The 15,619-nt window shown below is 37.0% G+C and overlaps 1 protein-coding gene across 12 annotated transcripts in view; it reads left to right on the top strand.

The window, feature by feature from the left end:
* The window catches only part of LOC147349201 (uncharacterized), a 372,827-nt gene that overhangs the window by 119,695 nt on the left and 237,513 nt on the right, over nt 1-15,619 (top strand). For all 12 annotated transcript variants that reach the window (XR_015149583.1, XR_015149584.1, XR_015149578.1 and 9 more), the window contains exon 2: nt 10,858-10,923. Coding sequence is in view for 5 of the 12 variants with exons in the window: in XM_086363379.1 (XP_086219505.1) it covers nt 10,858-10,923 (66 nt within the window). In the remaining 7 variants the exon portion in view is untranslated. The remainder of the gene's footprint in view (nt 1-10,857; nt 10,924-15,619) is intronic.

Genomic DNA, 15,619 nt, shown 5'->3' with positions numbered 1-15,619 from the left:
GGAGAAGACTATTGAGAGTCCCTTGGACTGCAAGGATATCCAACCAGTCCATTCTAAAGGAGATCAGCCCTAGGATTTCTTTGGAAGGAATGATGCTAAAGCTGAAACTCCAGTACTTTGGCCACCTCATGTGAAAAGTTAAGTCATTGGAAAAGACTCTGATGCTGGGAGGGACTGGGGGCAGGAGGAGAAGGGGACGATAGAGGATGAGATGGCTGGATGACATCACTGACTCGATGGACGTGAGTTTGAGTGAACTCCAGGAGTTGGTGATGGTCAGGGAGGCCTGGCGTGTGATTCATGGGGTCGCAAAGAGTTGGACACAACTGAGCGACTGAACTGAACTGATATTTTTTGACTTCTTTAATTTTTTTTGATGACTCACCAGCTGCTCAGTATCATGTTGTTTAATTCCAGGTGTTATCAATTTCCCTCTTTTTCTCTAATGATTTTTAGTTTCATACCTTTGTGATTAGAAAAGATGTTTCACATAACTTCAGACTTCTTGAGTCTACTGTGATTTAATGTGATATCTCTGGATAATATCCCATCACTGTGCACTTGAGAACAATTCTATCTTTTGGAGGTAATGTTTTATATATATATATATATATATATGTATATATATAATTATACATATATATATAATTAAAGTCTATCTGGTCTAGCAAATATTTATTTTTCCATGCTTACACTTGGACAAAGTACATCTCTTAACTCCACTGATTTCATGGACTCTGTGGTTTACTTTGGCCTGTGGAATGACCACAGGTGTGATATAAGCAGAAGCCTTGAATGTGTTGGGATATTTGGTGTGCCTCTTGTGCTCCAGTGATCCTTCAAAGAAGAGAATGGCCTTAGCACCTGTTGCACTACAGTCTTGGCTTCAGAAGAAGAAGACCTAAGGAAGACCTTCAGAAGAAGTAGACCTAAAACTCTACCCAAAGCCTGAATACAAGTTCTGATGAGCCACATTGTGAAACAGAACTATGTAGTTAATTATTACCTCAATTAATCCAATTGTAGTCAACCTGCTGACTCATAAAGTTAGATTTTGTGTTTAAAAGTTTTGTGGTAGCAACTGAGACTAATTACAGTCTTATACATCGTTAATTTTTGCTTATCAAGTGGGAGATGTAGAAGCAAAATAGGACATGATCATTTCCTTTCATATGTTTATAATCTACTTGTGATCTAAGGGGGAAACACAGGAAACTAGTCAGGAAAACAAGATTTATTGGTAAACCTAATTAGTTGGATGAAGATAGAGATATTTGTTTGGTGGGTCACAGCTCACTTAGAAAAGTCATTGGGAAACTAAAGAGGCTATTCTAATTATGTATACTATAAAAATAAACATCTTATAACCTAGTGTCTCAAAACTATAATTTATTATTACCTTTAATATTTACATGTATTAATGTAGTCCAACTAAACAGTTTTCACTTGGGTCTCCCACGTGTGGTAATTGTATGTCAGCTGGGGATGTCATCATCAGAAGGCTTGACTTTGCTGGATGCATGAAAGGGTTACTACGTGGTACTCGGTGCTGGCTCTTAGCTGGAACTTTAGTTGGACTGTCCACTAAAGACCCACATGCAATCTCTTTATGAGGCTTGGACATCTCACAGCACAGTTGCTGGGTTCTTGCTGAGAGTGTCCCAGGAGCAAGTATTTCAAGAAACCTAGACAGATACTGCAAGGTTTTCTAATGACCTAACCTCAGAATGTCTATTACCATATTCTTTACTTCAAGAAAGTTACTATGATCAACACAGATTCAAGTTGAGGGGATATAGACTCCAACTCTTATGTGGGAAGCAGCATGTACAAACAGACGAGAGGAAATGGAAAGTGGCCATCTCTAGAACCTATTTACCATGGAGACTTCAATTTAATTTGTGTTTATAGTTTTATCTGTAGACTTGCTCATACAATGTGTCATTGATATCATGGCATATTTAAGAGTAAAATGGACCCTGAGTATACATACATTGGAACTTCTCAGAAAAACTGGGATTTCTATCAGTGTGTGGATTACTAAGCTCTTATGTATTTGCTCTAACCCATCCTTCCATGTTACGCTTTGTGATGCTGGGCCTGTGATTCTAGAAATCACATTTCTCCTTTGCTAGCTGGATCTCTCTTAGGCTTTACCACAAGGGGCACTTGAAGGGAGCCCCAAGGCAGGTAGAGGAAGGCGAGACTTGCCTGTTCCTATTCCTGTTGACACTGTCTCAGCAAAACCTCACTAGTGGCAATAGGTTCCAGTTCCCAAGTTTGATTTTTTCACATTCCCCAACGTACTCCCTCACTCAGATAAATCAGCATCAATATATGACGCCTCCTTTTCGGAGATGTGAGATTCCTGTAAGCTCCTAAGTTCTAACAACCTCAGATTCTTCTCTTTGTTCTTTTTGCCCTAGAGGTGTGAGCTACTCCTGTTAGTCCTTCCATGCCTGTTTTAACAATTACACACATTAAATCCATTGTCAAAAAAAGGATGCAGTTTCTGTTTTCCTATTTTCTTGACCTTGATGGATACCAGAATCTTATACACCTGGCCTTTTTCCTGGTATATTACTATGTCAATCCAAAAGTTATATTAAATAATCAGAATTACAGTGACCATGTTCTGCAAAATAAAAGGATAAAAATAGCACAAAAGCCAGTTCTAAAAACAGTTACACGTTGCTTAGAGTGAATGTGGAGCGCTGAAACAGTGAATGGCAAGGACTGGTCTCAAAGACATAATTCTGTTACTTCTGTGGTGTAATTCATATAGTTACTGTTAAGTATTGAAAACTGTCCCTAAATTACTCTATCAATTTATTGTATGATATATAGACCTTGGTTTCTTTACCATAGAGAAATGGATTCTATTATAAAGCAGTCATTCTCTGATTATGTAAATAAGTTCAGTTCAGTTTAGTTCAGTCGCTCAGTCGTGTCCGACTCTGCAACCCCATGGACTGCAGCACGCCAGGTCTCCCTGTCCATCACCAGCTCTCAAAGCTTACTCAAACTCATGTCCATCGAGTCAGTTATGCCATCCAACCATTTCATCCTCTGTCATCCCCTTCTCCTCCTGCCTTTAATCTTTCCCAGCATCAGGGTCTTTTCCAAAGAGTTGGTTCTTTGCATCCAGTGGCCAAAGTACTGGAGCTTCAGCTTCAGCATTGGTACTTCCAATGAATATTCAGGACTGATTTCCTTTAGGATGGACTGCTTGGATCTCCTTGCAGTCCAAGGGACTCTCAAGAATCTTTTCTAACACCACAGTTCAAAAGCATCAATTCTTTGGCCCTCAGCTTTCTTTATAGTCCAAATCTCACATCCATACATGACTACTGGAAAAACCATAGCTTTGACTAGATGAACCTTTCTTTGCAAAGAAATGTCTCTGCTTTTTAATATGCTGTCTAGGTTGGTCATAGCTTTTCTTCCAAGGAGCAAGTGTCTTTTAATTTCATGGCTGCAGTCACCATCTGCAGTGATTTTGGATCCCCCCAAAATGCCAATGTGTATATAAAATAATTTTTATTATTCTATTATCTTATTAACATATAGTAAAGAGTATTTAATGCAGTGTCCTGATGTCCAATATGTGAGAGAATCAGAATGCTTTGGCGCAGATTCTGCAAATAGCAAGCTGATTCAAAGCTGGCAAATAGACTTTAATTTATATTCCACATTGAATTCTCATAGTAGATACTTTTAGTGATTCATACCCACACATATGATCTAACACAGCTGTATTAACCTGTAAGGTTGATTATTTTTATTTAGAGGATCAAGGCCAAATATAGTGGAGTTTTTAGTGTTACTAATTACAAGGCGCTTTCAAGATTGAATTTGTACATGTTTCTAATGTTTGAAAAACATTAGAAATGCAGCATCTCTTTTATTTTTCTAAAATTTTTAGCAGTACCCCTGCTTTGCTTATGGCAAAATGGATGAATTGTCATGGCAGGAATTTTTCTAACATTTTATTTTGTCTTTAGCTTTTGTTTTGATTTTTCTTGTCCCAATAGAACAAGAAAACACGCTGACCCAGGTGACAAGATGATTCCCTTTGTCAGATAAGCCACTTAGATAATAGAAACTTTTTCTCTCCTTTGATGGAGACAGAATAGGTACTGCAGATACACAAGAAACATGTGCTTTAATGGTTCTTTAATTAAAAATACTATGCATCTTTCACTGGAGAAGGGAATGGCAACCCGCTTCAGTGCTCCTGCCTGGAGAATCCCAAGAACAGAGGAGCCTGGTGGGCTACAGTCCATGGGGTTGCAGAGAGTCAGACACGGCTGAGTTACTAACACACACACACACGTGCATCCTTTATATGAGATCTGTTTATTTAAAAGCATTTGAAATTGATATTGTCAGAGATCTTGCTTTTAGAGTATGTCACTTAATTATGCTAAGGCAGCAGGATCTGCCTATAATCCATAGTATCAGTAAGAGGTATAGCAAGACTGAGAAAATAGAGTCTAACAATTTTGTTGTTTTAGTCAGCAGGACGGGACTTGCTGTGCGTGCTGTGTGCAAAGTCGCTTCAGTCTTGTGCGACTCTTTTGCAACCCCATGGACTGCAGCCTGCCAGGCTCCTCTGTCCATGGGATTCTCCAGGCAAGAATACTGGAGTGGGTTGCCATGCCCTCCTCCAGGGGATCTTCCTGACCCAGAGAGCAGTGTCTCTTATATCTCCTGTATTGGCAGGCAGGTTCTTTACCACTACCGCCACCTGGGAAGCTCTAAAAAACCGATTTTGTTTTTTCAGTCAGCAGAAAGTGGGCTTGTTATAGATACACAAACCTGTATCTGCAAAAGTGCAGATGGTTGGCCATTTGACAGTTGTATATGTATGGGGATATGGACAAAGATATCAGGATACGAATAATATAGAGGATAGAGAAAAGATAGCATAGGTAAAGAGAAGAAAGTATATTTTGAAAGGAAGGATGTTTAAGAAAGAAAGGTCAGAATTTGGGAGCTGTATGCTAAAATAATTTGTTTATATTTACATATCCTCTCTTTTGTTGTTGTTATTATGATGGATCATTTATGTCTGTCGCTGTAATGTGGGATGATGATAAATGAGAACAAATTAGCTGAAATTGAAAAATGATTGTTTATCATAAGTTTAGGAAAATAATATTGGAGAATGATATTTTCTGGCTAATGTTTACTGTGAATATCTTACATGATTGATGGCAATCAAAAACAACTATATTTATCCTGAAACCCTAATTTAAAACCTGTATTTATTCTTTGGTAATTTAGAAGGTTTGCAGAAATCTTGTGGGTTTGTAAGATTTTCCAGACTGATTCCTCAAAGTTAAGGTTAAAAGAGATAGATGACTGAGGAGACAAATTTAGGGTGTTATAACCCCATTCATCTGACACTTGTAGCATTATCACCTGGGAGAAACTCAGGAAATATCACTGAAGTCTTCTTACTCAAGAAGCATTTCCACTCACACACTAAAATTAATGCCCTACGCTTGGTATTTCTGTAGACAGTGGGTTTTCTGGTGGAACTGGACTCACTTTCTTTGTAGCTTACCCATGGCTACCCATCAGAGATTCAAGTCTTTGAACTTAAAAAAGAAGCATCTAATTCAAGCTCAGCAAACTAGGGACTTTATGAAAACACTGTGAGAATACATCTACAAAGAATATCTCTTTGTAAAGCAAGTACTTTCCAATACAGTCATTGATTAAATACTTCTCGCTGGTATTTTGTTTATAATTCCTGTTCAAATGGGTTCAGTAAAAGGCACGGTTTTCTTAATAACTGATTGAGCTTTGTAAACTGACCACTTCAATAACACTAAAAAAATCCATTAATTTGGAGAATTGCACTCAAAAACAGGTTCAGTCTGAATTCCTTTTCTTTACCGTGGCACCTTGCTTGTGGTACTTCAGAATATATGTAACATATATATGCTATGCTAAGTCGCTTCAGTCGTGTCCGACTCTGTACAACCCCATAGATGGCAGCCCACCAGGCTCCGTCATCTCTGGGATCCTCCAGGCAAGAATACTGGAGTGGGTTGCCATTTCCTTCTCCAATGCATGAAAGTGAAAAGTGAAAGTGAAGTCACTCAGTCATGTCTGACTCTTAGCAACCCCAAGGACTGTAGCCTACCAGGCTCCTCCGTCCATGGGATTTGCCAGGTAAGAGTACTGGAGTGGGGTGCATATATATAAAACCTCATATATTCTTATTCCCTTCCCCCCTCTTCTCTACCACCACACACAGTATTTTTGTCCCATATGTTATCCTTTATAGTTATCCTGTTTCTTTCCCACACTATCTATTTTCTTGAACCATATAGATGGTGATTCTATTGCTCTCTACTTTAGTCATACTTCTGTATTACTTTCAAGACCATGTAGAAATGACAGTGATGGAAAATGAAGTTCTAACTTTGGAGATTTTTCTTATCATATGTTACTACTATTTGGGGAGGGGTGTCTGAATTTAAGACTTAGATAACTCTAGAATTATCTTTAGGAACTGTCTGTAGAAAGTAATAACTGATACTGAAAGGAAATACAGTTTTAAGATGTTTTTTTCCCCCATCTGTGTCTTTGGCCTTTATTGTATCTCTTCTCTAAAAATAAAAGTAATTTTTTAGAATTATTTTCAAATTCTTCTTGAGAAATTTGAATGTGGGTTATTTATTCATTTTCCACTAACATATGGTAAAATCTGAGGAAAGGAAAATAAGAGTTCATGTTATCAAGAGTTAAATGTGACCAGTGGAATTAAACTTCATATAGAGTACAATGGAGTTTCATTGTCTTGTGGAAAATTACACCCTCTGCAGGTATGTCCCAGGGATTTTCATGCTATGATGAAGTTAATATTCAGGAGATGGTGTTTATTCCTCTGTCTTTAGTCTTTTTTTTTTAATTTCATTTTATTTTTAAACTTTACATAATTGTATTAGTTTTGCCAAATATCAAAATGAATCCGCCACAGGTATACATGTGTTCCCCATCCTGAACCCTCGTCCCTCCTCCCTCCCCATACCATCCCTCTGGGTCGTCCCAGTGCACTAGCCCCAAGCATCCAGTATCGTGCATCGAACCTGGACTGGCATCTCGTTTCATACATGATATTTTACATGTTTCAATGCCATTCTCCCAAATCTTCCCACCCTCTCCCTCTCCCATAGAGTCCATAAGACTGTTCTATACATCAGTGTCTCTTTTGCTGTCTCGTACACAGGGTTATTGTTACTATCTTTCTAAATTCCATATATATGTGTTATTATACTGTACTGGTGTTTTTCCTTCTGGCTTACTTCACTCTGTATAATAGGCTCCAGTTTCATCCACTTCATTAGAACTGATTCAAATGAATTCTTTTTAATGGCTGAGTAATACTCCATTGTGTATATGTACCACAGCTTTCTGATCCATTCATCTGCTGATGGACATCTAGGTTGCTTCCATGTCCTGGCTATTATAAACAGTGCTGCAATGAACATTGGGGTACACGTGTCTCTTTCCCTTCTGGTTTCCTCAGTGTGTATGCCCAGCAGTGGGATTGCTGGATCATAAGGCAGTTCTATTTCCAGTTTTTTAAGGAATCTCCACACTGTTCTCCATAGTGGCTGTACTAGTTTGCATTCCCACCAACAGTGTAAGAGGGTTCCCTTTTCTCCACACCCTCTCCAGCATTTATTATTTGTAGACTGTTGGATCGCAGCCATTCTGACTGGCGTGAAATGGTACCTCATTGTGGTTTTGATTTGCATTTCTCTGATAATGAGTGATGTTGAGCATCTTTTCATGTGTTTGTTAGCCCTCTGCATGTCTTCTTTGGAGAAATGTCTATTTAGTTCTTTGGCCCATTTTTTGATTGGGTCATTTATTTTTCTGAAGTTGAGCTGTAGGAGTTGCTTGTATATTTTTGAGATTAGTTGTTTGTCGGTTGCTTCATTTGCTATTATTTTCTCCCATTCTGAAGGCTGTCTTTTCATCTTGCTGGGGAATGTAGACATTGGGTTACAGTTAGTTGGTATACTGGTGGGAATTCAAATTTTTCTAAACTCATGGTAAGTATATTGTAAAATAACATATGTAAGAATTTTCAAAATTGGTTTGTTCAGTGTGGAGTATATTCAGCAGTATTTTTGACATTTTTATTTAGAAAAAGAGGAAGAGCTAAAGGAATTTTATAAGTTTTGTTACATAAAGGGTTGAAATATTGAGCGTTTGAACGTGAACTGCTGTTTGCCTGATTGGTAAACCAACACACTACAATTGATATCAAAGGGTTTCTCCTGTAATATTTTATCCCTGGACTGTCAAGTGAATTCTTTGCATGTTCACAATGGAAACCATTGATTAGCACTACATTTGTTTCTCCTTGTTTTAATTTGAACCCCACCACATGGATTTCTTTCCTTAGGAAAATCTCCTCTTTGGAGATCATGGTGTCACAGTGGTTGGTTCTTTTGTTTTTTTTTGTTTTTGTTTCAACACTTGTCTCCCTTCATATACAAAAGTACAATATGAAGCCTTCATTTAATCTTTGCAGTTCATCTCATTTCAAATGTTTATGGAAGAAGCACTTCATTGAAAGTAGTGCTGTAAATATTCTGCCATAGGAATACTTCTGTCTACATGCTTTCTCATTCAAGAACTTGCCATCACGCTGAGCAGGCTGCGTCTTTGACGGTGGGTGTCCCATTTTTATCCGCTACTCTTTATTTCATGGAGTCGTATCAACGCTATGAACGCAAGGCTGTGATATGGAACCAGAAGGCTGTTTGAACTTTTGAAACCTTGTGTGGGATTGATGGTGGTGCCGAGGCATGAGAGGCTAGTGTGAGTGAGAAAAGGAGAGAGCGCGTGCAGAGACTTGGTGGTGCATAATGGATATTTTTTAACTTGGCGAGATGTGTCTCTCAATCCTGTGGCTTTGGTGAGAGAGTGTGCAGAGAGCAAGGATAGCAAATAATGTACGAATGTTTTTGCATTCAAAGGACATCCACATCTGTTGGAAGACTTTTAAGTGAGTTTTGTTCTTAGATGACCCACGTTAGCTGAATGTGTTAAGTGAAACGATACTTGTATTTCCCCTACCCCTTTGTCAACTGCTGTGAATGCTGTATGGTGTGTGTTCTCTTCTGTTACTGATCTGTAAGTGTGGTAATGTGAACTGAAGCTGATGGGTTGAGAACATGGACTGAACTTGTGGTGTGCTTTGCAGGAGTGCTTGGAAGCAGAGTTCACCAGTGAGCTCAGGGTGTCTCAAAGCAGGGTGGAAGTTCTCATGTCTGTTAGCTACCCATAAGACTGCTGTTTGCTGCAGTTCTGTGTCCTGTGCTTAGATGCTTTTTATAAGAGTTGTCACTGTTGGAAATTCTTAAATAAAACTGATTTAAATTAAAAAAAAAATAAATTTTGATATATTTCTCCTAAAACACCCATCAATTCTGTTATTCTGTATTCTATTACACATATAAACTAAAAGAAAACAATCAAAACAAGAAAAACATTCCCAGGATTTTTTTTTTAATTTTTTTTAAATTTTATTTTATTTTTAAACTTTACATAATTGTAGTAGTTTTGCCAAATATCAAAATGAATCCACAACAGATATATTTTAACAAAAATAATTCTCTTGCAGTTTTATCTCTATTTTGGATGAGACTAATGGTATTTAAATGCATCTGTCACAATTTAGATTCTTAATGTCTCTTTATATAATAAAAAGTAATTCAACAAATTATACACCTGCATTTCCAAATCCAGAAAAACATGTTTATGAAGTTTGCTTCTCCAATAAGGTGGCTGGTTCAACATAGCTACATTAAAATTGCTATCCAATATAACTGTAATAACCAGTCATAATATACAATTTATAAAGACTGTCACATTTTCAGAAGAAATTACATAGGAAAAATGAAACCTACAAAAATACTAAAATTTCACTTACAATGATAAAGCTATCATTTTCAGGAGAGACCTGACCAAATGGAAAGAATATTCCTGGTTGTAGAACTGTGATGGTTAGGTTTTAAGTGTCAAATTTCCTTAGCTATAGTAGGCAGTTAACCAGATATTAATCTATGTGTTGCTGCTATGAAGGTGTTGGTAGATGTGGTAAACAGCTACAATCATTTGACTTACACAGTATTTTTCTTAATGATATGGATGAGGCCCATCTGTTGAAAGGTCTTAAGAGAAAAACTGTTTTCCTGAAGAAAAGAAAAGAAATTCCCCCTCAAGGCTGCAGTGTGAACTCTTACCAGAGAATTCCAGGCTGCTGGCAGGCCCTATGGACTTTTATGACAATCCTTGAGCATAACCCAATTCCTTGAAATCAGTCAAGGATACATAATGTGTGTGTGTGTGTGTGTGTATGTGTATCTGTATGTGTGTGTGTGTGTGTCTCTGTGTGTGTGTGTGTGTGTATTTCCTTACATATCCTACTGGTTCTGTTTATTTAGAGACCTTGACTGATTTAATACAGAAGTGCCTAATTGTATAAGGGTATTAATCTATCCCAGTTAAATAATTCTGAAATATGACTAAATTTGACAAAATTTTACCTGGAAAAACATATTGGAATGGTGAATATACAAATACCATAGAGGTCAGACCATTGATGACAACATAGCAACCAGCCCAAGAAGCCAAACCACTTCCAGTTTCCCTGAATGAGCAACCTACAATGGGAATTTTCTTGAAGACTTCTCTCCTTCTCTCTCCATCTGTTCTACTCCTCTGCCCGTCTTTGAGTTTCTGCCAAATCTTTAAGTCATGACAGCTGATTCCCTACGTATAGCAAGCTCTGAATAAATAGCCTCTTTTTTATTTCCACAGTTTTCCTGGAGGTTCCATGGAGATACGGTCGGCACTGCCAGTTGCTGTCAGTTTGTTCTCAACCAGGTATGAAATTCAGATGTTCGTAGGGGCCACTGGTGTCTCGTTACTCTTGGTTTATGGATTTCCTGTTCCAATGTGCTAAGTCAGCTTCAGGTTTGAACTCTAGTCTCTCTGCATTAAATGCCTTGGTTACTGTCTCAGTTTGGCACTCAGGATTTGTTACTAGTTTCAATTTGTTTGGCATCCTTGGAAGAAACAGGCAATTGTGTTTCATTCATTACTGCTCTTTTGTGCTTCTGTTTTTGTGTTGTGCTGTAAAACACTGTTGCATGTCATCCAGAAGAGAATCACAGGTTAAATCAGGAGTCACAGGTTGAATCGCAGTTTAAAACCAGACTTATAAGCTTAAAAACAAGCCTTATAAGCCTGTTGTTGGAGCTAGCCTTTGTAGACTGGTTGAGTTTGTGATTCTCATCAAACTAGTATCTGAGTGCTGTGGGTCACCAATAAAACTGGACGAGGTTATTTTTCCACCTAAAATTTTTGTTCTGAGAGCTTAGCTATGATACACTGAAAATATCTTCTCTAGTTGTCCATCTTCTGGGGGGTGCAAATTATCAGCTCTGTGTTTGGAGGTGGACATGATAAGGTTGGAAGTCCAACACATAAAGTACATACATAAATAATAATACAGTATTAATATATTTAAGATGTTAATAGTAGGCAAACTGGCTATCGGGTATATGGGAACACTTTACTATCTCCTCAACTTTTCTGTCAACCTAAAAATATTCTGAGATAAAAATTTTAGTTCCTCTTCAAAAAGCAATTGAAATATTTTTTGTGAGAATAGATTTTAACAAAATTAAATATTAAAAAAATTTAAAATATAAGTGAAGTAAGTATTGGGATCGCAAAGAGTCAGACATGACTTGGTGATTGAACAATAACAACAAATAATACCAACAGATATTTTTGTAAGTTCATGTTATGAAGATATGTGTCATTGCTGAAATAGAAAATGATGATAATTTCAATATAATTTAGAGGATAACAATAACTGAATGGAATTAAGAGATGATATCCACTGCTCTGTAAGCCTTAGAAGGAAAGTACCATTTCTTTAATCACCGGTATTCTTTAGCAAAAATTTTGCTAAAGTTTCCTGAACTGCATACTTCACTTCTGAAACTTAGTAGGATTGTCATGTATTACTCTTTCACTAGAGCATCAAGATAGCATTTTTCAAAGTAAGAAAGTGGAAGAAAGTAAAAGTGAAAGTCGCTCAGTCCTGTCTGACTCTTCGCGTCCCCTGGAATTCTCCAGGCCAGAATAGTGGAGTGGGTAGCCTTTCCCTTCTCCAGGGGATCTTCCCAACCCAAGGATTGAACCTGGGTCTCCTGCATTGCAGGCAGATTCTTTACCAGCTGAGCCACCAGGGAAGCAATGTATAGCTGGTATATTTATATAACAATGGACTTAAGCATGCCTGTTTTTATTTTTACATTTTTTGGAAGAAACCTGGTTGAAGATAGACTATTTGACATCTGCTTTTTACCCTTTTAAGTTCAAATTTTCTATATACTGGCTCTAAAAAGCCAGAAAAAAACAACCTTTCCTTCAAAAACATGTAGAATGACTGCTTACTATTGTGAAACTTCAGATTTATCTGTTTTAGTACATATGTAACACTATGCATTTAGACTACGTACTTCCGGAATGTAACCTACAAGGGAATAGCTGAGACTGTTTACTACTTCAGCAGTGCCTAGGACAATCTCTTACTCAGTTTATAAACAGTACTTTATAATAATTCCTAATATTATAGCTCCAGTGGCTGCATTCATTTGAATCATATAATGTTTATGTAAGTATTAGGTAAACAAAATATGACTCTTGGTAGTTCAGCCATGATTCCCTTTGAAGGGTCTGAAAGATATAGATTAGGAAGGACTATATAATGTAAACCAGAGTCTTAGCAAAGTTATATTTGCATATTTGTCCATGGGATTTTGAAAAATATTTATTCATAATAATAAATGTATTTATATATAATTTAACTTCAACTATTTACCTGGTTTGATTTTCTGTTTATTGATCTTTCAGTAAAATATAGTCAAGTCTACAGAAAAATCATAATCATAGTATTAGCTAGGTGAAATGGAAATAAAATTTTTATTAAAAAAACACTACATCCATTTTGTACCTACTCTTCCTTTCTATTAATATTTGTATTAATACTTACTTTTATTGAACTTAAAAAACTGAACTCCATTTTTGTTTATTTCATATAATGTAGAGTACTGATAGAGTTTTCTAAATATTTGCAATTTCACCTAACCTAATCTCATATGCATATACTACATGATAATTGGATTCTTAGATTTTTTTTTTCTTTTTTTTAAAAATTTTTTAATTTAGATTTAATTTAGATTTTTTAAAATACGTTTGTTATGTTTTAAGGAAAATGAGTCTACAATTTAATTCTTTTGACAATAGAGGTGATCTAAGGAAAAACTCTCCACTGAGAGATTTGTTTCACAAAATTTTTATATAATGGGATATCAAATCACAGGAGAGTGTATATTTGAAATGTTGCCCTGGTGTGGGTAGGAAGCTCAGATGATTAATGAAAATATATTTGCAACTTTGTTTACCCATGTCTAAAAGCCCCCAAACACTCTGTGAATTCTAGTGACTGCAATATCATCATTACCTAATTTGATCTGAAATTGTACAACACTCTTAATTTGTTTGACTTTCTTTGCTTGTAAATGGAAAGAGAGAAATTTATAACCTATGTAACTTTTATTTTCTTAAAATCATGCTGGGTTTCTCATCGTTACCATCACTTGCTCTGACAGTGCTCTCACTATTAATACAGAGAGTGCATGAAACAAACATTCAAGAAAGTTTAAACTTTTACAACAGGAAGCCATATGGAAACGGGATGATTTTTTACAGTGGAGAAAACTGAGCTGACCAGCCAATTAACAGAGAATATTTATTAAACAATATTTTTTAACAGTTTCATAAAACCTCAAGCCAATAGGAACAGAGCTCTCTACCTGGGATTAGACTCAGACAGTTTTGACCATTTTATTTCTGCCTACATCAGAAATGTGATTAAACACTGTTGACATTTATTTTATTCAGTAGCTACATTGGGCTTTTTACCTGCATGGCTCTGAAGAATACAAATTGTTTGACTCAAGCTCAGCTGTAACATCAGGATTGGGAAACAAAATAGTTTATGGTGTAAAATAGATGTTCTCTTATCCTAGAGCAGGACCTAACAATACTTCAGTGATAATGGAATAAAACACATGAATAACTAGAAGGCCAACCCATTAGAAACGGAGATGGAGGGATATCATATTATCATCAATATAATTAGGACAGAGAGCTACATAATGACTGTAATCATTTTCTAAGCATATTTTCATTCAGAAATCAGAAGAATGAGTAGTTATAGCATATAGTACAATACAACCAGCACTGAAAATACTAAGGAAATAAAACAATTTACTAATTTATGTGTGCTCACAACTCACTAAAGGAGACCAACAATAAAACAAGTTCATTAGTATTTACTTTGATAATGGAGAGGGCATGGTTTTCAAACCACTGCCATTCTGTAGGAATAGCAAGTAACTCAAATTGGTCTACAGGGGAAGATGCTAAGGAACTGTGCTGGGAGGTACTACTTGAGTTGAACATTAAAGGACAAGAATTAGATTTCCAGAGTAGTTGTAGAAAACATTTCAGTGGATGGTAGCAGAATAGACAACATTTGCAGAGGCATGAAAAGGCATAGTTTTGGGGGGTAAAACTTATTTGAGGGTAATTTGCCTGGTGATAAGACTGGACAGAGAATTGGAAGTGAGTTAATCAACTATTTACATATACTTCTGTTTCATCCATAACACATAGATAGCCTCCTGTATTAATCAGAATTCTCCGAGAAACAGAACCAATATGGGGTATGTATGTTCTGTGCTCTGTGTGTGTGTGTGTGTCTGCGAATGTGGGGAGAGAGTTACTTTTAGAAATTGTTTCACATAATTTTGGAGGATAGCAAGTCCAAAATCCATAGGGTAGGCTAACAGGCTGGAGACCAAGGGAATAGAGTGAATGTTGCAACTCAAGTGTATTTAAAGCCAATTTGAATACACATTCTCCCTTTTTTTAAGGGGTACTTTGCCACCTAGATAGCATATTCAAAAGCAGATACATTACATTGCCAAACAAATGTCCATCTAGTCAAGGCTATGGTTTTTCCAGTAGTCATGTATGGATGTGAGAGTTGGACTGTGAAGAAAGCTGAGCACTAAAGAATTGATGTTTTTGAACTGTGGTGTTGGAGAAGACTCTTGAGAGTCCCTTGGACTGCAAGGAGATCCAACCAGTCCATTCTAAAGGAGATCAGTCCTGGGTGTTCTTCGGAAGGAATGATGTTAAAGCTGAAACTCCAATACTTTGGCCACCTCATGTGAAGAGTTGACACATTGGAAAAGACTCTGATGCTGGGAGGGACTGGGGGCAGGAGGAGAAGGGGATGCCAGAGGATGAGATGGCTGGATGGCATCACTGACTCAATGGACGTGAGTCTGAGTGAACTCTAGGAGTTGGTGATGGACAGGGAGGCCTGGCGTGCTGCGATTCGTGGGGTTGCGAAGAGTCAGACATGACTGAGTAACTGAACTTAACTGAACTTGCCTCTTTTCTTTTAAGGGCTTCAGTCTGTTGGATGAAGTCT

Source organism: Bos grunniens, chromosome 21 (assembly GCF_055505025.1).
Source record: "Bos grunniens cultivar Pamir isolate PY7600 chromosome 21, Bosgru_T2T1.0, whole genome shotgun sequence".
NCBI lineage: Eukaryota > Metazoa > Chordata > Mammalia > Artiodactyla > Bovidae > Bos > Bos grunniens.
The sequence above is the reverse complement of the archived record's forward strand: the minus strand, read 5'-3'. Positions and strand labels throughout refer to the sequence as shown.